General features: G+C 36.1%; 1 protein-coding gene across 1 annotated transcript in view; it reads left to right on the top strand.

Moving 5' to 3' along the window:
• Nucleotides 1-22,756, top strand: part of TAF4B (TATA-box binding protein associated factor 4b) — a 108,469-nt gene that overhangs the window by 70,849 nt on the left and 14,864 nt on the right. The window contains exons 13-14 of the mRNA XM_005905826.3: nucleotides 707-763; nucleotides 13,124-13,234. Coding sequence (XP_005905888.2) covers nucleotides 707-763; nucleotides 13,124-13,234 — 168 coding nt within the window. The remainder of the gene's footprint in view (nucleotides 1-706; nucleotides 764-13,123; nucleotides 13,235-22,756) is intronic.

Genomic DNA, 22,756 nt, shown 5'->3' with positions numbered 1-22,756 from the left:
ACCTTTTGATCCAACATAGCATTACATGTAGAAGGTAGCTCTCTTCTTATAGCAGTCTTCTAAAATTATTCATTTTTGGAATGTTGAACTGAATTAGCATGGAAAGAAACATTCAATAAACAGTTTTTGAACTTTTACTTGGGCAGAGCATTCAACTAAGTGCAATAGAGAATCCAAAGAAGATAACATATTCTAGTGAAAACACTGTGGGTATTTCTTCCTTAATTCTTAAAAATTACACTTTTGAAGAGAGAGAAATTCAGTTCAAAGTCCATCAGTTTCTTGATTGTAATAGTCTTTGAAATACCATATGTTTTACCAAAATGGCTTCACCTGAGGATTAGCCAGTGTTGATTGTTTTCATTCATTTAAGCTAACAGTTATCCTCCTTTGCTTGCCTTCCTCTGTACCATCCATGTTTCAGTTTTTAGTGTTCCAACAAGAACAACGTCATGCCTCAACTGGACCTGACCGACATTGTTAGCATCATTTTCTGTATAAACTTCCTCCAGGCTAGAACCGCAGCAGCCAGCCCAGATGATGAGGTGGGAGGAGGTAGGGGGAGCACGGGACTGGATTGAGGCATTTTCCCCCAGAGCTAAGGTTTTCAATCACAAGAGAAAATTGTCATTTATTAAATATTTAACGGCAACTATGGTGTTTAGATGCTAGTAATTTCTATTAAAATTTTCTTTTCCTTTGATAGAGTCGTTCCAATAAAGAAGATCCAGAACAGCTGAGATTAAAGCAGAAAGCCAAAGAGGTAGGACTTTCAAGTTACCATGCTTGTCTTTGTGTTGGAGGGAAGGTTGGCAGCTTTCTCCTGGCAATTAGGTCAGGGTTTATTTTGCTGTTGCATACCATTTGCCGAAGCCTTGGGGAAGGACAGGAACTGCTGAAGGCAAGGGCAGTGCTTCAAATGAGGTCAATGAGTTATGTGCTCTCTTTTTAAAATTTATTTTCAAGGCTTAGGCCTGTCTAGAAATGGCTCTTTGTAAACTCCAGCAGCCCAGTTGGAGGAATATAATGTGGGATTAAAAAAAAAAGAAAAAAAGAAACTTCTGAGATTTAGCATCTGGGACTGTACAATAGGCTACATTTTTCCAGGGTAATTGTTCGTTTTGTAAATCTGATACTGCTTATAATTCTTTGGCTGGGAGGTGGTACTGGGATTTAGTTTTAAATGGAAAACGCCTCTGGCTTTTAATTTTCTGGGCCCAGCAGTTTTCTGTTCTGGAATGGAGCCCTTGTTTCTCACAGTTCATGTTTAGCTGCAGGGGTTTTAGTTTATAGCTTAGACTGGTTAAGCTTTTACTCCCAGAGGCCTCTGCATAGCAACTGTAGAAATCAACAAATAAGTTCATTTATGTCTGCAGCCTCCTCTCAGTAGCTGACTTTTTACATTTCCCAATATCCATTTCCTGACTTTTCTAGCCCCAGAGAAAAAAGCTCCACTAATTGGAGCTTATTTTAATTGAGCCTTAATATTGGATCTCACTGGAGTTGCCCCCAGAGCTGCTGAGAACAGAAGGAAATGAAAGTACCTAAGGTTGAAGATGGGGTGTGTGTGGATGGATGGGTGGGTGGGTGGGTGGGTGGGTGTGGGTGTGGGTGTGTGTGTGTGTGTGTGAAATTTTTCACTTGACCTACAGATTTCTTTTCCCTGCTGAATAAATCATCAAGCCTGTTCACATTTCTGATTAAGGATCTGACAGCAGACGATAATAAAGACAATTGAGGTGTGAGACGTGTGATATGGAGCTGAAGAAATTGGTTTCTATAGTTACTTGACTGATTTCATGCAATTTTTAAGGATCTTTGTGCTAAATAAGAGTGATTTCCTGAGCAACCTTTTTCCTTAACTGTGCCTCTTGAACTATGAAATTTGTTGTTGCTTAACATTGCTGCACTCAGCTCCTAGGTGCCAGCAGCAGCAGGTTATTTATGAATGTTTTAAGGGCCCTTATTGTTTGGATTAATGTAGGAGCTGAGGCAAAACAAATGGAAATCTAGTAAGATCCTTACAATCAATGTGGTGTGTGTTCACTAAAACAGAAAAGGAAGAAAACGTGAACTCTGGATGGAGGAGTTTCTGGATTGGGGTGAAGAGAACTATGAAAGGAGAACGTTAAAAATGATTTGAAACCAGAATCATTGTATTTCAACAACAAAAAGATTTCTGGTACTCGTTTCTTTCCAGTGGAAAATTTACCTAAAAATATCACCTGAAAAAAGGAACCACAAGAACTATACCTATACTCTTTCAGCAAGCCTGGCTTGATGGTGGATTCTGTGGCGATGGACACTCTGTGGTTGCTTTGAATCATGTGTGGTCCTCTTTGTTTTCATTAAGGACGGATTAGATGGTTATCTTGCTTCCAATTCCAGCCACTTTTGGAAAATATGTATCAGAAATCTTACCCTTTTATCATTAAAGGCCTTATCCTGTCTGTTCTTCCTTCATAAACCTTCAAACCTCTGAATGAGTAGATTCAGTTTTCCTTCAAATTTATATGGAGTGGTTTTGGTTGGTTGGTTGGTTTTTCTTTTAATTGTGTATGTGTGTGTGTGTGTGTGTGTGTGTTTTTAAAATTCCTGAGGGATGAATAGTTGGATAGGATTTTTCAAAAAAGTCTAAAAGCAAATATGAAGGAGAAAAAAACTTCTCCATGAGAGCAGGTGGTGGCAAACCTGTTCTTTTTTCTCCCCACTCTTTTCGCGGCTCCATTTATTTCTTTTTCCTAGCAAGATTTAAAAGACTGTATATTTTCTTTCCAAAATATTTGGAAGGTTTTCTGGTTGCTTGCTATTTTAAATCCTCTTTGATTAAAAAAAGAATCAGATACATTGGCCCGGTTCCAAGAACAGGGCCACCCTGTATTTGTTGCACATGTTTAATAAAAGTAAAATATTGTCATTTTTGTCATCCCTTTGCCCCCTAGAACTCTTGATAACTAATATTCTTAGGGCCTCTAGTTTAGAATCAAATATACCATATTTTTTTAAGAAAAATCTTTTATTTTGTATTGGTGATATAGCCAGTTAACAATGTTGTGATAGTTTCAGTGGACAGCAAAGGGACTCAGCTATACAAAAACATGTATCCATCTTCCCCCAACTCCTCTTGCATCCAGGCTGCCACATAACAGAGTTCCATATGCTCTTCACTAGGTCCTTACTGTTTATCCATTTTAAATATAGCAAAACACCGTATTTTGTTTGGTTGCAATAATCATTGACCCTGTCTTTTTTTTTTTTTGAAGTTTACCACTTCAAATATTTATTTAATAAATTTGAAGGTAAATATGGAAAAGCTACAAAATACAGAAATTTAGTTTATTAAATTCCTTTCAATTATAAGAAAAATATGAAGCGTGCTTCACATCTGTATTTTTTATTTTGAAAATATTGTGCTAATAAATCCTAAAACGAGATGCCAGTCCAGGTTCAATGCCAGACCCTGTCTTATAGAGTTGAATTGTTATATCGTCATTTGTAAGGTTATCATTTGGAATGTGTTAATTGTTATCACACTGGTATAAACTATAAAGCTTTGGTTTTGTAATGTTTTAGTATTTGGCTGTTTAGGAAGTTTTCACTGTCCAGTCACGAAAATTAGTACAGATGCCTTCCAGTTTCCCAATTAAAACTGCTTTGGTCTCCTTTTCCAGGTAATTACCTACCTACCAAGCTGGGCACAGGAAATAGATTAATGACCGTATCTTACAAATATACAACTCCAAAAAACTATTTAAAGAAGCTGTAGGCTTTATTGATCCTGAGAAATGTTTCAGCAATGATGTCTGTCATATAAATATTAAAGCACAGCTTGAGTCCCGTTTGTACATAGGCTTATACTTCATGATTGCTTTTAGATGTTAAGGGCTAGAGTTTTGATCTTGGTCATTTCTCCCCTTGGTTTTCTTGTCTCTAATACAGTTTTAGAATCTATGCATTCCTTCTCGACAAACTGTGTTCAATTGAGCAGGTTTTTATAAAGGTGTCTAATTTCTTTTCATCCTTCCTGTTGACTTCTTCCAATTTTGTCATTCTCATTCAGCACATTAAAAAAGAGTAAACTGGGTACTTCCCTGGTGGTCCAGTAGCTAAGACCCTGCGCTCCCATTGCCGGGGGCCTGGGATCGATCCCTGGTTGGGGAAACTAGATCTCATATGCCCCAACTAAGATCCAGTGCAGCCAAATAAAAATAAAGTAGGCTGCCTTTGGGTTTGCCTTCAGCTTAATCTCAATCCAGTGAAGTAGCTCCTGCTACATTCTATTCTTATTGACCTGACAGGTTATCTGTCTATTTGAAAACCTTGTTGTCTGGCTAAAATGGCTGTGGATATCAAACTTTCTTTAAATTTATTTTTATTGGAGGATAATTGCTTTACAGTGTTGTGTGGGTGTCTGCCATACAACAATGCAAATCAGCCATAAGAATACATATATCCCTATATCCCTTCCCTCTTGAATTCTAATTGCAACTCGGGGCCATCTTTTTCCTGTTTTCTATTTTTTCCTAGAAAAACATCATTATACGTGTCCTCTCTTTTTATTGCAAGTTTATATTTTAAATATGGTCACTTTTAAATTGTGATGGCTTTTTTATTCCCTTAGATACTTTTACAAAAATGTAAGTACTGACATTCTTCCATTTCACTGTCCGTTTGTGAAAGGTTTTAAATAGATTACTAATTGCCAGATTGTGACTTCAAACAAGCAGGGGCATTTTTGTTCAGTGCATCTGCAGACTTGTCTGAAATGTGTGCTGTGTGTCCTAGATTACCATCTAGCCTTCAGTGTTTTCCTTTCTTACCACATCATCCAGAATTCTATGGAGCAAGCCATCTGACCTTGGAGTTCAAACAGCCTGACTCCTTAAACATTTGTTATATATATTGTGACTCTTATTTCCTTTTAAATATCTTCTTTCTCCTGTGGGAATGTGAGTTCAGTACATCTGTGCAGAGTGAGACAAAGAATTCATTTTCTGTATAACAATTCCTAGCATTCCCATTTTCATTTGTTATCAGACAATAGAAGAAAGAAAAAGGAATGCAAGACATGTAGCTACTGGCACATTAGTCTCACAGTGCTACCTCTGGAAACTACAAAAATAAGTATTAAATGATTAAAATGCATAACAGTACCCTGAAGTACTTGGGGTTTTTGATTGTATAAGATAGAAGAACTATAAGAAATACAATTCTCCATAAAACATTATTGTGCAATAAATAGAATACTGACTCATAAGACTCATTACTGATTAGAAAATATATTATTTAGGTACAAGAAGGGTAAGGGACTTTTTTATAATGAAATTTTAAAAGATATGGAGTCAATGAAATGTGATGGTGAAGGCTAACTGTTAAATTATAGCAAATTGTGTTTAAACTTTATGCTAGTTCTACAGGAGTCAAAATTCATGGAACACTGAACAGGGCAAAATGAAATTTGTCATTAAAAGTACATTCTAGCAATCAAATTAATGTAGTATGGAGAAGGTGTTCTTAAAATGACAAGTTATAAAGAACTTGTATACATAGCAGAGAAACAGAATTGCCGTGTTTCAAAGCATTGGTAGTCTAAGTGGTTCTCAAACTCAGGTATACATAGAATTATCTGGAGGACTTGTTAAAACACAGATTGCTGGGTCCCAGGCACCTATGATACAGCAGGCCTGGGTGAGGCCTGAGAATTCACATTTCTGACCAATTTCCACTGATTTTGCAATTGCTGCTGCTGCTCTGGAGACTACACTTATAATCCTTGGTCCAGGAGGAGGAAGAAGGTGGCCTTTAAAATCTATCACTTTTCTTTTCCCATTGACTGCATAGTCATAGAAGGTTAAATTAAATACTATGATTTGGGGACTCTGAGAATTGGCACAGTTCAGGCCCCATCCAGTTACCATTCACTTGGTTCTTTTGGACACAGGAAAGCTACAGTAGGTTTTTTAATGGATATTTTCACAAGAGACCTTTTTGGTTGTATCTCTGGATTGGTGTACGTGAAAAAGATGACATTTTATTTTTTATTTAGAGCTTCTTCAGAAGGGAGTATGCATCTTTAATTTTGAATATGGGATCTGTGTGTCTTGAGAGACATGTTTTCCTTTTGTGGGAAAATGTATGTATTATAGTGGAGGGAGCATTGAGGTAGGAGTCAGGGGTCTTGGATGCTAGATTCAGTCTACCATTGTCTCGATTTCACTGTGGGAAAGTCACTTGACCTCTTTAAACTTACCCATTTTCTTGTATTTAAAATGAATGTGACAATACATACTCTGCTTGTATTATAAAGCTGTCATAATTTAGGGAAAGGTGAGGTATTAGAGGGAAAACCAGTAGCTTAAAAACATTAGCTATGGAGACCTTTAAGAAAGATGCCATCAGGCTTTTAAATACAAGCCTGAGATTGACCATGGATATGTCTGTTTCCAAAAACTAACTAACATACCAATTTTGTATGTGTGTGTTGGGGGAGTGGTTTCCTTCCAGAGGTTGAGAATAAAAAAAGAATATAAGAGTAAGAACTGGGGAAAAAGTTCTTAATCTTATATCAATATAGTATATTATATTTCTTTTCAACAGTATATAAAGAACTGTGTTTGAGTGTAAGGGGGAAAGTGTCCAGTTGAGATTATGTGGAATATACTATTTTCCTGAAAGCTGAGGTTGAATTATAAAGGCTAATAACTAGCAAGATAGCTCCTCTGATTCTGCCTAGTAAGCTTTTGGTTTCTGTTTTCATACTTGCTGCTTGATCCTAGACATGGACACAGTCACAGAACTACATGGCCAAGAAGAGTAACTAAAGCCCCAGCCTTATAGCCAGAGAGACAAAAAGAGGAGTGAGCCCCAAGGAACCAGGAATTACTGGGAAGAGGAGGTAGAAAGGGAGGAGCTCAGGAAAGCAACCCCATATTCTTCTGTTTATTTCTTGTTCCCACTCGAGCTACACACTTGTCATATGTGACCCTGACCTAATCTGCATACCAGCCAACAGTATAGATCAATATGCCTCATGAACATAAGTGTAAACATCTTCACGAAAATATTAGCAAAACAAATCTAGTGATACCTAAAAATAATGTATCTTGACCAAGAAGCAGTTATCCCAGCAAGGCAAATCTGGTTCAGTATTCAAAAATTAGTATGCCAAAGGCTTTGACTGTGTGGATCACAATAAACTGTGGAAAATTCTGAAAGAGATGGGAATACCAGACTATCTCACCTGCCTTTTGAGAAACCTGTATGCAGGTCAGGAAGCAACAATTAGAACTGGACATGGAACAACAGACTGGTTTCAAATAGGAAAAGGAGTACGTCAAGGCTGTATATTGTCACCTTGCTCTTTTAACTTATATGCAGAGTACATCATGAGAAACGCTGGGCTGGAAGAAGCACAAGCTGGAATCAAGATTGCTTGGAGAAATATCAATCACCTCAGATATGCAGATGACACCACCCTTATGGCAGAAAGTGAAGAGGAACTAAAAAGCCTCTTGATGAAAGTGAAAGTGGAGACTGAAAAAGTGGGCTTAAAGCTCAACATTCAGAAATGGCATCCAGTCCCATCACTTCATGGGAAATAGATGGGGAAACAGTGGAAACAGTGTCAGACTTTATTATTTCTGGGCTCCAAAATCACTGCAGATGGTGATTGCAGCCATGAAATTAAGACACTTACTCCTTGGAAGGACAGTTATGACCAACCTAGATAAAATATTAAAAAGCAGAGACATTCCTTTGCCAACAAAGGTCCATCTAGTCAAGGCTGTGGTTTTTCCAGTGGTCATGTATGGATGTGAGAGTTGGACTATAAAGAAAGCTGAGCACAGAAGAATTGATGCTTTTGAACTGTGGTGTTGGAGAAGACTCTTGAGAGTCCCTTGGACTGCAAGGAGGTCCAACCAGTCCATCCTAAAAGAGATGAGTCCTGGGTGTTCATTGGAAGGACTGATGTTGAAGCTGAAACTCCAGTACTTTGGCCACCTGATGAGAAGAGCTGATTCATTTGAAAAGACCCTGATACTGGGAAATTTGAGGGCAGGAAGAGAAGGGGACGACAGAGGATGAGATGGTTGGATGGCATCACCGATTCGATGGACACGGGTTTGGGTGGACTCTGGGAGTTGGTGATGGACAGGGAGGCCTGGCGTGCTGCGGTTCATGGGGTCGCAGAGTCAGACTTGACTGAGGGACTGAACTGAACTGAACGTAATAATTGTCCAAGAAAGAAAAACCATGTGACCATTTCACCGGAGGCAGATCTATGTTTGCAGATTTCACCATGCATTATTAATAAAACTCTAAGCAATCTAGAAATAGTAGAGACTTTCTCAGTCTGATATAGGACCTCTGTTAAAACTCTCCCACTAATACCATTCTTAATGATCAAAAGTCTGAATGCTTGCTTCTAAAGATTTGTTTCCTAATGGAAACATTATATTGCTAGTACAAGATTTGTTTCCTAATGGAAACATTATATTGCTAGTACAATAAGGCAAAAAAAGAAAAAGCATATAAATTGAAGAGAAAAATAGTGTGTCCTTTCTTTCTATTAACTGTCTTTTACAGAGCAAAAATTTTTAATTTTTTTGAAGTCAAACATGTCAAATGCCAAAGCCTTTGACTGTGTGGATCACAATAAACTGTGGAAAATTCTGAAAGAGATGGGAATACCAGACCACCTGATCTGCCTCTTGAGAAATCTGTATGCAGGTCAGGAAGCAACAGTTAGAACTGGACATGGAACAACAGACTGGTTCCAAATAGGAAAAGGAGTACGTCAAGGCTGTATATTGTCACCCTCTTTATTTAGCCTATATGCAGAGTACATCATGAGAAACGCTGGACTGGAAGAAACACAAGCTGGAATCAAGATTGCCAGGAGAAATGTCAATAACCTCAGATATGCAGATGACACCACCCTTATGGCAGAAAGTGAAGAGGAACTAAAAAGCCTCTTGATGAAAGTGAAAGTGGAGACTGAAAAAGTGGGCTTAAAGCTCAACATTCAGAAAACGAAGATCATGGCATCCGGTCCCACCACTTCATGGGAAATAGATGGGGAAACAGTGGAAACAGTGTCAGACTTTATTTTTTTGGGCTCCAAAATCACTGCAGATGGTGACTGCAGCCATGAAATTAAAACACGCTTACTCCTTGGAAGGAAAGTTATGACCAACCTAGATAGCATATTCAAAAGCAGAGACATTACTTTGCCAACAAAGGTCCATCTGTCAAGGCTATGGTTTTTCCTGTGGTCATGTATGGATGTGAGAGTTGGACTGTGAAGAAGGCTGAGCGCCGAAGAATTGATGCTTTTGAACTGTGGTGTTGGAGAAGACTCTTGAGAGTCCCTTGGACTGCAGGGAGATCCAACCAGTCCCTTCTAAAGGAGATCAGCCCTGGGATTTCTTTGGAAGGACTGATGCTAAAGCTGAAACTCCAGTACTTTGGCCACCTCATGCGAAGAGTTGACTCATTGGAAAAGACTCTGATGCTGGGAGGGATTGGGGGCAAGAGAAGGGGACGACAGAGGATGAGATGGCTGGATGGTATCACTGACTCGATGGACGTGAGTCTGAGTGAACTCCGGGAGTTGGTGATGGACAGGGAGGCCTGGCGTGCTGCGATTCATGGGGTCGCAAAGAGTCGGACATGACTGAGCGACTGATCTGATCTGATCTGATGTCAAAAAAAAAATAGACCTGCTCTGGCTGTCAGTGGCTGAGAATTCTTTGCTGGGCCATAAGTCATGAAAGCTTTTCCTTACACTTTTTGTTAAAAATTTAGATCTTACATTTTGAGGTTAATTTTTGTATAATGTGTGAGGTTCAAGGTTCATTTTTTTTTTTTTTGCCTGTGAATGTTCAGTTGCTCAATTTGTTGAAATAACTGCTCTCTCAATTGAGTTGTTTTTCACCTTGGTCAAAAATAAACTGGCCATGTTTACATGAATCTGTTTCTCGATTCCCTATCCTGTCTCATTAATCTGTGCCCATTCCTTTGTCAAAACCACATTATTTTGGTTACTATAGCCTTATATAAGTAATTCTTAAAATTGCATGGTGTAATTCTTCCAATTTTATTCCCTCCCCCCCCAAATTGATTTAGATTCTGATTTCACTTTCCATATAAATTTTACTATCAATTTATACATATCTACAAAAAAAAATTTTATTGGAATTACATTGTTTGAAGGTCAGTTTGGAGAGAATTGAACCTTTACTGTTTCTTACAGTCCACGGATTGTTGAATCTTACAGTCCATGAACACAGTGTATCTCTCCATTTATCTGTTTTTATTTCTTTCATCTGCATCTTGTGGTTTATAGCATACAAGTATCTGTATGTATTAGATTTATACTTATTTCATTCGGGGGAAAGCTATTTTAAGCAGCATTTTTAAAAATTTAAGTTTCTGACTTTACCTTAATGGTATTTAGAAATGTGATTATTATGTGTATTGACTTGCATCTTGTAGCCTTGCTTAAACTCATTATTAGTCCTGGGAAGTTCTTTAATTTTGTTTTTTATAACTACCTTGAAATTTTCTGTGTAAATAATCATGTCGCTTGCAATCTTGTTTCCACTAGGAAACCTCTAATTCAGTGACTGCTTTTATCACACAGAAAGTTTACATGTCTTCATCCACAGTGTATTGTGCTGGCCACGATATATTGAGTTTAAGAGTTTATTGTAAATACAGGACCCACCTAACTATGGTCAGTTTCTATTTTTGTTAAGAGTTTTGCAAAATTTTCTACAGCATTGTGTGTGAGATTTCTGAAAACCAAAGTATAATTTGCAGAGAGAAAATATTTTACTTTATAGGGAGAGGAATCTGATGACAGAGGTCAATTTTAAAACTGTTTGATGTGACTGTCTTGCAGATACCATTTCTCTACAGGGAAAGACTTTAAAATATAGCTTGTTGTTTGATTTGTGCTACAGGTAGATTAGCTAAAATTGTATTTTGTCACCCTGAAGTTCTGTATTGTGACAGCATCAGACTCTAAAACTGTAAGACCAGCCTCAACAAAAGATAGTTTACAACTCCCGAAAATAGTTTTCTAACAGTTTGCTGCTGCTGCTGCTTCTAAGTCACTTCAGTCGTGTCCGACTCTGTGCAACCCCCTGGACGGCAGCCCACCAGGCTCCCCCGTCCCTGGGATTTTCCAGGCAAGAGTACTGGAGTGGGGTGCCATTGCCTTCTCCTTCTAACAGTTTATATATACGTAAATACATAGTTTACAGGACGGATTTCTGCCCTGTGATTTGTGGAGTAAAAGGGAAGTGGTTCCTAGTTCATTTTCTTCAGCTTTGTTAGACTCAGTTACCTATAGCTTACTGGCTTGTTCTTTGTCTTTCCTTTGATATTATAAAGTAATTTGAAGTTATCTCTCTGAGATGGCCTACTTCATCCCAAACTGTTTCCTGCTTTTATCTGGTCTTTTTTTTTTTTTTTTTCAGTGTTAAAAATTTGGATAGTGCTCTTTTAGAAGAATACTCTCAGGATATATTTATGGTTCCCCAATAGGTTACTTCAGTTGACTATTTTGGAGTCTGATCTTGTTTGAATATTTATCTAGCAATCACTACCTAGTTCTTTCTCCCTTTTTCTCCACAGTAACAAGATTTTTGGTAGGAATTGAACATTATTTCTCTTCTGGAAAAGCCCAAGAATCTGTGTAGTGATATTTTATTTTGACTTCTTTACTTTGTTTTCTTTTTAAAAAAAGAATACCGTTTGACACTTGCCTTGGTGAAATGATGCAGTGTTTCATGCATTTATTTCTCACTTATATTATTTACCTTAATAGAACATCTTTGATAGATACTGTGTACAGCTTAGTGCCCAAATATCAAAAAATTATACCTTGTAGATTTCATCATTCTGGTTAACCATAGTAATAGCAGTACACTCACTTTCAATTTTTCACGTGAAGATAAATATAGAGTAAATCCATAAAAAGTGTGATATATTGAAAAGGTTTTTATGGCTCTGAGTTCCGTTTTTATCACTTATTACTTGTGTGACCTTTATGATGTTTTCCCAACCTCTTTAAAGCCTCACTGTCTCCCTTAGTTTAAAAAAAAAGTACATGTATACTTTTCATGTTGTTATAACAATATATACCTTTCAATGTGATTGTAAGGATTAAATGAATTAATGTTAAGGAAGTGCTTTGTAAATCATATACAACTATTTCCTATAATACATAAAAACTATCCATTTTTAAGTACAGTTGACCTTTGAACAACACAGGTTTGAACTGTGTGGATTCACTTAAGTGTATATTTTTTTCACTGAGTACCTAGTACTACATGACTTGCAGTTCATTGAGTTAATGGATACATAGATATGCAGAAACCTCTATAAGTTATATGTAAATTTAATTATGCGTTGTGTATTAGCTGCTCAGTCATGTCCAACTCTTTGCGTCCCCATAGACTGTATCCTGCCAGACTCCTCTGTCCATAGAATTCTCCAGGCAAGAATACTGGAGTGGGGAGCCATTCCCTTCTCCAGGGGGTCTTCCTGACCCAGAGTTAGAACCCCGTCTCCTACTTGCAGGCAGATTCTTTAATTTAGTTATATGTTTGTTATAAGGTATATGGAACGCCAACTATAAGTTACATGTAAATTTTCTACTGCATAGATAGCACCTCTAACCCCACATTCATTGTTCACGGGTCAACTGTAATTCACTTTTAATCTGAAAAGTTTGACTGTAGTTTGGCCGCTTTCACTACAGTTTACGGTTCAACTTACTCTTTAGGCATTTCTTATCTGTGCTTAAACTTATGGAGAGATTAAGCTCTAGATGTCTTTCTTCTGTTCTATTCTGTACTTCTTCCTTACCTAAATTCTGCCTCTTCTGTTTAGAGATTCAGGACTAAAGAGTTTATCAGAGGAAAGGAATCAGAATATGATGTACACTTGGCTGTCAGGGAAATCTGATACTTATTTTGATCTGATATTTATTTTGCACTGTCACGTATTTGGGAAAGAACAGAGAAGTGGGCTTAGTGGTCAGTTTCTTTCCCCTCTCTGAGCATGGCTGTGTGTAAACACCGATTTTTTTTTTTTTAATTCTGTCTTCCAGTTACAACAGTTGGAGCTTGCACAGATACAGCAGAGAGATGCTAATCTCACAGCTCTTGCGGCTATTGGACCAAGGAAGAAGAGACCACTAGAGTCCGGGTCTGGAAGTGAGGTATGGAAACAAAGTTTGTCCTTTTATTTGTCATGTCAAAAAAGCAGGCCTAAAGGAAACAAAGAATGCAGATAATTTACTCTGCCTTGCACACTGTTGCTGCCAAATGCTGGTTAAAGCTCTCCTTTGCCTATTTTATAAAATCTTAATTTTTGCTTGTTCGTAAAAATATGTATCACCTTGAACTTTCCTCCAACTTACTACTTGTTTTATACTTCTTCCCGTCCCCCACCACTGGTCATACTGAGTTTCACTATCTCAGATTTTTCCTGTACATTCTTCCAGGCAGTTTTATATAATTTTCTCCTCGCTGGGTGTCTAAATCCAGCTCATCTGTTAAGATCAAGTCTGCCCTCTTTTTTCTACCATGGCTTTATTCTGCGTACCCACACTAACTTCTCTTTTTCTCTGCATGTAATGTGTTTGCATGGCATTAACCGTTCTCTACTCCTCACATGAGTATTTTCTCTTCGGTTTATTATGAGAGATTATGAACTTCTTGAGCAAGACTGTAATCCTTTTCCTTTGAATCTCCCACAGGACCAGGTACATATTAATATATATTCAGTAAATATCATTAATTGTTTGATTAACACCAAGGAAGGATCTTACATCTTTAGAGCGATTATTCTAGATTAATTAATCTATAATGCTAGATTTTCAGATTGGTCATTGGGGCTAAGATACAAGAGTGAGAAAGAGCCCTGAGTTGGGTCAGTAATAAAGAAACTGTGGCTCCTCTGTTCTGCTCTATAAAACTTAAATGTGCTCTGGGACAAGCTCTTCCCAGCTGACCCAAAACATTAACAGTTCCTGATAAATGATAGTCATCTCTGTAGAGGAGAGATTTTAAAAGTCTAGTTCTTTTTATTAATAAAAATGTAATGGATATAATACGTTCACATGCAAAAAAATTCATAGTATAAAAATGTTTGAAAAAGATGAGTTTCCCCCTCCCAGATTTCTAGTCCCCCATCCCCTGCCCAACCAGATGTAACCACCGTTCAGATTCTCACATATCCTCATAGAATTTATTATGAATATAGATGTGTATCTCATGTGCCTTCACAAATTCACATTTGATTTTGTTTTTACCAAATGCAATCAAATTGTATCTGTTGTTCTGCTCTTGATACTTTTCCCCTTTTCCATAATCTCTCTCATATAATTTACCTCCATTTTTTTAAAGGTATGTTACATCACTTTGTTTAGATAAACAATTTATTTAGCCAGTTCTCTAATGGAAATTTAGTTGCTTCCAGATGCTTCCGTTACCTCAGAGAGTGTCCTTGTACTTCCACTGTTGTACTTGTTCAGTGTATCTATAAGCTAAATTCCTAAAAATGAAATTCCTGGGTTAAAGAGTGCATGATAGGAACAACTTTGGAAAAATTAAAACATATTCAAAGATAGAGTAGTATAATGAATCCCCTACATACTTACCATCCCCATGCAACTACTATCATTTTATGCCAAATTTTGTTTTATTTATATCTGCACCAACTTTCTCAGGTAAGTTTTTTACTCCTCAGGTTATTTTCAACACAATCCTAGATTCAGTATCATTTTACCCATAAATTATTTGTTGCTTTTCACTTTTGATAAATATTTTTAAATTGCCCCCTAAATGATTTGTATCAGGTTTTGCATCCATTCATGCCTGTTTTTCCACACAGTCATTAACCCTGGGGATAATCTTTTCCATCTGATGACTGGAAGTGCAATTTTTAATAGTGTTTAAATTCCAAGTGAAATTGAGCAATTTTTTCATGGGTATATTGACACTTTCAATTTATTTTCTCCCCCCTATGTTATATTTTTTAATAGATTTAAAAAAATGGAACACTCCACACCCCCCTTCACTTTTTTTTCAGTTTGTCTGGGCTTTATTCATATGAAAGTTTGTATTTTGTTAAATTAAAAAAAAAATCAGTCATTTTCTTTTGTCCTTCTCGAATTCCATTGTGTTTGGAAAGCCCTTTCTTAATAATTAGACTTATGAGTTAGTCCTTTTATCATTTCAGCTTTAAAGTATAAGTCTCTGATTCATTCAGAGTTTGCTCGGAATAATGGGTGAGATCTGCTTTTAGCTTTACTCGCTTTCTGCCTCCTCGTTCTCCAGACGAGCAGACTGTCCCAACTCTGTTTCCTCGGTAATTCTTTCCCCACTGATTGGTTGTGCCACCTTTATCACAGACAGTTTTGTGTCAAATACAAATTCCCGTATATATTTGAGTCTGACCCAGTGCTATCTAATAGAACTTCCTGTGATGAACACTTACGGAGTCTGAGCTGCCCTCAACAGCTACATAACGACTGTTGAGCAGTTGAGCTATGGCTACTGTGATTGAGGAAATGAAATTTTAACTCTAAAAAGTTCATGTAAATTTTAATAGGCACACGTGGCTAGTAGCTGCATATAAGTGCATGGGACCAGTCTACTGTTTATAGATTATTTTTATCTGTTTATGATTATTTATGTATTGCTGCCAAATCTTTTTTCTTAACCATCTCAACCATTTTTATGTGCACAGATCAGTGGTGGTAAGCATATTCACATTGCTGCACCCCACACCCGCAGAACTTTTTCATCTTGCAAAACTGAAACTCTATACCCATTGAATAACTCCCCATCTTCCCCTTTCCCAGCCCCTGGTAAACAACACTCTACTTTGATTCTGTAATTTGATTACTTAGATTCCTCATGTAAGTGGAATGAATCATACAGTATTTGTCTTTTTGTGACCTTGAGGTTCCAAATCTTAGTATATTTTAAAAATATGGTAAAACTAGTCCAGTAGAAATTTTTATGTTCCTACTTCTCTACCACAGGACAACCCACTGTCCTTTATTATTGGTCTATTTGTATATAAATGTGTGCAAATATTTTATTAAAAGTGGGGCATGCTCTTTCATCATTAAGCACATTCCTATAAATATGGCCTCGTTAGCATACTTTTTTCTTTTTGGCAAGAACAGTTATTTGTAAATTTCTTCATCCACGTAGTTATTCTTTATAATATCATAACTCCTTTGAGAAAGATACAGGAATGTCTGAGTTCCTGCCCTACTTTTTGATTAATTTTTTCAAAGCTTCATTTTTATGTGTCATTTGAGTTTGTCACAAATCTCAGAAACATTAAAGGTTCCCTGGTTTCTAATAATCAGAGATTGTAAAGTACTTTTCATTTATTGTATGTTTGAATCTGAGAAAGTCTATAGGTTACAGGGGGCAGAAATGAAATGTACTATTGATATTCAAAACGGTGATTAAAAAAAATCAGTTTATATCAGTATTAAAATGGAAATTTATTTAATTTTTATTTATTTAATAGAAATTTAAATTTAAATTTTTAATTTTTAAATTTCAAAACAGATATATGTTCTAACTTGGCTATAAATATATTGAAGTGTTTGTTTCCTTGGTGCTTCTTCAGTTTTGAGAATTTAGGCACATATATTTTCCCCTTTATTCCTGTATTTTTAACTTAGATCGTTGTCAGACTTTTTCTGAACTATAAACAGCCAGTACTTTAAGTAATCCAACTTGAATTGAAAATGTCCATTTCTTTAATGAGTTGGTGACATTTTAGTACAATCCTTATTTTGAAATTAGCTGAAAACTACTTTTTTGTGTTGATTTGTATTCATGGTGTTTTAACTTAAAGTTAAATTTTCTTTGAAAGGCAATTTTCTTTGAAAAATGGGAAACTGGAGAGAACCTTCCTATATGCTCTTTCAGTGTTTACATAGACTGCTGATTGATTTGCCCCTCCAGTCGCTTAAATTGCATGAATCAGGATTGTTAAAAACCCTTTAACAATTTGATTTTTTTATTCTCACAAATAACACAAAATTGATATTTGAAACCATTTATATTTTTATTACTCTGTACCTAAAAATTGAGGGTCTACTTAGTGTCTGCCTCTTTCTTTATAGATGGAAACCTGAAATGTTACCTGTTTGGTCTGAATTTGCTGGAATAAGCATAAAATCCCAGAGGGGAGTGGGGTGGAGTCTTGCTCTTTGAGGAGTAAATCCTTGGTTCAAATGCAGGTTTTTCTAGTACCGAAGGGGAGAGCTTTCAGTTTGGAACGCTGCATAAAGTAGTGGCAATTTTTAAAAATATAAATTTCAGAGAATTAAACTTAGAACATTCAGCATTCATAGCTTATCATTTTTGTTGATAATGAATCAACAAAAGTAAATTTGGAGAAATTTGTTTTAGACCTTCTTCCTTTAGACTTTTTTTTTGTTATGCCAAACTCCCTCTTATCCTTCAAAAATCTTTCTAGTTGTACAATTTATATATTAAACTATCCTCTATGTAGATTTACATTTAATATTCTCAGAAGTCTTGCTAGAGTTGAATAGCATCAGCCACCGTCTCCGGGTGTTACTCTGGCAAAAAGCAACAAGTACCAATTATCATTTAGAACCAACTATTTATTCCATAAGCCTGTTGCGTCTAAGGGAGGGGGACTGTTAAAATTTGCTACTTTGGAGTATTTAATTTCTCCTTAATTTACTTCTGTGCATTGAAGTGTATGAAATCAGTTCTTAGATTAATATAGACTGTATAGATACCTATGTGGTAATTTAGAACCTACTTAAAGATTTAGAATGTTTGCATGTTTGTGTTTTGTATATATATTGCTTAGGTGATGTCTTTGGAACGTTAAGTCCTGAATAATTTTACTTCCTCCATTAATTTTAGGTCCTTGGATTAGAAAGAATCTCTTTTTTGGATTAGCAGTACTTTTTAAAATTTTTATTTATATTAATTGGAGGCTAATTACTTTACAGTATTTTGGTGGGTTTTGCCATACATTGACATGAATCAGCCATGGGTGTACATGTGTCCCCCATCCTGAACCCTGCTCCCACCTCCCTCCCTATCCCATCCCTCTGGGTTGTCCCAGTGCCCCAGCTTTGAGTGCCCTGTTTCATGCATCAAACTTGGACTGGTCATCTATTTCATATATGGTAATATAAATGTTTCAGTGCTATTCTCTCAAATCATCCCACCCTTGCCTTCTCAAAACAGAGTCCAAAAGTCTGTTCTTTATATCTGTGTCTCTTTTGCTGTCTCATGTATAGGGTCATCATTACCATCTTTCTAAAGTCCATATATAGGTGTCAATGTACTGTATTGGTGTTTTTCTTGCTGACTACTTCACTCTGTATAATAGGCTCCAGTTTCATCTACCTCATTAGAACTGATTCAAATGCTTTCTTTTTAATAGCTGAGTAATATTCCATTGTGTACCACAGCTTTCTTATCCATTCATCTGCTGATGGACATCTAGGTTGCTTCCATGTCCTAGCTATTGTAGACAGTGCTGCAGTGAACGTTGAGGTACACGTGTCTCTTTCAATTATGGTTTCCTCAGTGTGTATGCCCAGCAGTAGGATTGCTGGGTCCTATGGCAGTTCTATTTCCAGTTTTTTTAAGGAATCTCCACACTGTTCTCCATAGTGGCTATACTAGTTTGCATTCCCACCAACAGTGTAAGAGGGTTCCCTTTTCTCCACACCCTCTCCAGCATTTATTGTTTGTAGACTTTTTGATAGCAGCTGTTCTGACCAGTATGAGATGGTTCCTCATTGTGGTTTTGATTTGCATTTCTCTGATAATGATTGATATTGAGTATCTTTTCATATGTTTTTTAGCCATCTGTATGTCTTCTTTGGAGAAACGTCTGTTTAGTTCTTTGGCCCATTTTTTGATCGGGTCATTTATTTTTCTGGTATTGAGTTGAACAAGATGCTCATACATTTTTGAGGTTAATTATTTGTCAGTTTCTTCATTTGCTATTACTTTCTCCCATTCTGAACCCTGTCTTTTCACCCTGCTTATAGTTTCCTTCGTTGTGAAAAAGCTTTTAGGTTTAATTAGGTCCCATTTGTTTATTTTTGCTTTTATTTCCATTCTCTGGGAGGTGGGTCATAGAGGATCTTGCTGTGATTTATGTCGGAGTGTGTTTTGCCTATGTCTTCCTCTAGGAGTTTTATAGTTTCTAGTCTTAGGTTTAGATCTTTGATCCATTTTGAGTTTATTTTTGTGTATGGTGTTAGAAAGTGTTCTAGTTTCATTCTTTTACAGGTGGTTGACCACTTTACAGGTGGTTTCCCAGCACCACTTGCTAAAGAGATTGTCTTTTCTCCATTGTATATTCTTGCCTCTTCTGTCAAACATAAGGTGTCCATAGGTGTGTGGATTTATCTCTGGGCTTTCTGTTTTGTTCCATTGATCTTTATTTCTGTCTTTGTGCCAGGACCATATTGTCTTGATGATCATAGCTTTGTAGTATAGTCTGAAGTCAGGCAGGTTGATTCCTCCAGGTCCATTCTTCTTTCTCAAGATTGCTTTGGCTATTCGAGGTTTTTTGTATTTCCATACAAATTATGAAATTGTTTGTTCTAGTTCTCTGGAAAATACCATTGGGAGCTTGATAGGGATTGCATTGAATCTGTAGATTGCTTTGGGTAGTATACTCTTTTCACTGTATTTATTCTTCTGATCCATGAACATGGTATATTTCTCCATCAATTTGTGTCATCTTTGATTTCTTTCATCAGTATTTCATAGTTTTCTATATACAGGTCTTTTGTTTCTTTCAGTAGATTTATTCCTAAGTATTTTATTCTTTTCATCTCAATGGTGAATGGGATTGTTTCCTTAATTTTGCTTTCTGTTTTCTCATTGTTAGTATATAGGAATGCAAGGCATTTCTTTGTATTAATTTTATATCCTGCAACTTTACTATATTCATTGATTAGCTCTAGTAATTTTCTGGTGGTGTCTTTAGGGTTTTCTATGTAGAGGATCATGTCATCTGCAAACAATGAGAGTTTTACTTCTTTTCCAATCTGGATTCCTTTTATTTCTTTTTCTTCTCTGATTGCTATGGCCAGAACTACCAAAACTATGTTGAACAATAGTGGTGAGAGTGGGCACCCTTGTCTTGTTCCTGAATTTAGGAGAAATGCTTTCAATTTTTCACCATCGAGGGTAATGTTTACTGTGGATTTATCATATATGGTTTTTATTATGTTGAAGTATGTTCCTTCTGTGCCTGCTTTCTGGAGAGTTTTTATCATAAATGGGTGTTGAATTTTGTCAAAGGCTTTCTCTGAATCTATTGAGATATTCATATGGTTTTTATGTTTCAATTTGTTAATGTGGTGTATATATCACATTGATTGCTTTGTAAATCTTGAAGAATCCTTGCATCCCTGGGATTAAGCCCACTTGGTCATGATGCATGATCTTTTTAATATGTTGTTGGATTCTGTTCGCTAGAATTTTGTTGAGGATTTTTGCATCTATGTTCATCAGTGATATTGGCCTGTAGTTTTCTTTTTTTGTGGCATCTTTGTCTGGTTTTGGTATTAGGGTGATGGTGGCCTCATAGAATGAGTTTGGGCGTTTACCTTCCTCTGCAATTTTCTGGAAGAGTTTGAGTAGGATAGGTGTTGGCTCTTTTAATTTTTGGTCTAATTCACCTGTGAAGCCATCTGGTCCTGGGCTTTTTGTTTGTTGGAAGATTTTTTATTACAGTTTCAATTTCTGTGTATATGTTAGGTCTGTTAAGATTTTCTTTTTTTTCCTGGTTCAGTTTTGGACGGTTATACTTTTCTAAGAGTTCATCCATTTCTTCCAAGTTGTCCATTCTAGTGGCATATAGTTGCTTATGACCCTTTGTATTTCTGTGTTGTTGGTTGTGATTTCTCCATTTTCATTTCTAATTTTGTTGATTTGATTCTTCTCCCTTTTTCTCTTGATGAGTATGGCTAATGGTTTGTCTATTTTATTTATCTTCTCAAAGAATCAGTTTTCAGTTTTGTTGATTTTTGCTTTAGTCTCCTTTGTTTCTTTTTCATTTATTTCTGCTCTAATTTTTATGATTTCTTTCCTTCTACTAACCCTGGGGTTCTTCATTTCTTCTTTTTTTAGTTACTTTAAGTATAAAGTTAGGTTATTTATTTGATTTTTCTCTTGTTTCTTGATGTAAGCTTGTATTGCTATGAACCTTCCCCTTAGCACCGCTTTTACTGAATCCCATAAGTTTTGGATTGTTGTTTTCATTTTCATTTGTTTTTATGCATATTTTTATTTCCTTTTTGACTTCTTCCTTGATTTGTCGATTAGCAATACTTTCAAATAGTTTACCTAACTTATTAATGATCCAGCCATCGTAACAATATTTATTTTGTTGAAAATAAAGATAGATTTTGTTTTGACCTTCTAACACATTGGCTTGAAAATGCTGGTATTTCTTTTAAGATTAAGTGGTTAAAATGTCAGATCGACTACATGGTGCTTATAGTATTTATATGCCTAATATGTGTTTCTTTAAAGAGTGTTCGTTTGCTAAACAAAGCAAAGAAATTATTGCCACATAGATAAGTGTATACTCTTTCTGTCTAGAAGCTGGTTAGAGTACTGCCCTGTAAAATTTTGAAGATTTTAGGGGAAGAGAAGGGATTTTTTTGAAACTTTGCTTAGTAATAAATACAAATTTTATTGAATCAGAATTGCTTTCAGACAAATATATTTTTTTCACAGTTGAATTCTAATTCAGAAATGAATGTCAGAGAATGATAACAGTTTTTCTATTTCTCCCAGGTATTAAAGGTACATCCCTAAAATTCATTTCTTCTTTATTGTACTTTTTAAGTGTGTATACCTTCAAAATAAGGCATTTCATTTAAGCAGACTTGTAACTATTATTAAACCAAGGATTCTTTAAATATTATTAGCCAAGCAAATTTTATTTGGACAGAACCTATAAAATGATTCTACAGCAGAACTGTAAATCTGTATGGTTAACCGTTTATTGGTTAATGGTCTCTCTGTAACATTAATAATAGAAATCATCACATTGCAGTATTTTGTGAGTAGACGTTTAGGGGAAAAAAGGTGAGAAAGGACCATTTTAAAATAGTATGTTGACAATACCATAAAGAAATTATGCTTCAATTACAAATAAATAAATTTTTAAAAAAAGAAATATTGGAGTCCATATTTACCTGCTTATATGCCAGGAATTGTTCTAAGCATTAGGAATATGACAGTAAGTAAAAAAAGGGAAAGAGAAATAGGGTATTGAATTCCATTGGCAAGAATGTTTCATGCCATAGCTTACAGAAGTGTGATTTCTGAAAAAGTTATATTAATTTTTATGTGTATTTAGAGTTGAACTTTTGAAAAAATACTATACTTCAAATAGTGTTTCGTAACAGTTTGGTATAGATATTATTGGAACTTTTTTGTTCAGAACTTGGGAGTCTTATGATAGTATCTATTGTAGCAACCTGCCCTTCTCTTTAGCTCCAATTTGATGTTTAAAGTATTAGAGTACTTTGATTTGAGGGGCAACAGGGTATGGAGAGGGAAGGGAATTTTCAGAAGACTCCAGGCAAGAACACTGGAGTGGGTTCTTGGAGTGAAAAGTTAAAGTGAAGTCGCCTAGTCGTGTCCAACTCTTCGCAACCCCATGGACTGCAGCCCATCAG

Source organism: Bos mutus, chromosome 24 (genome assembly GCF_027580195.1).
Source record: "Bos mutus isolate GX-2022 chromosome 24, NWIPB_WYAK_1.1, whole genome shotgun sequence".
In the NCBI taxonomy this organism is placed as follows: domain Eukaryota; kingdom Metazoa; phylum Chordata; class Mammalia; order Artiodactyla; family Bovidae; genus Bos; species Bos mutus.
This window is presented reverse-complemented; position numbering and strand designations above follow the sequence as displayed.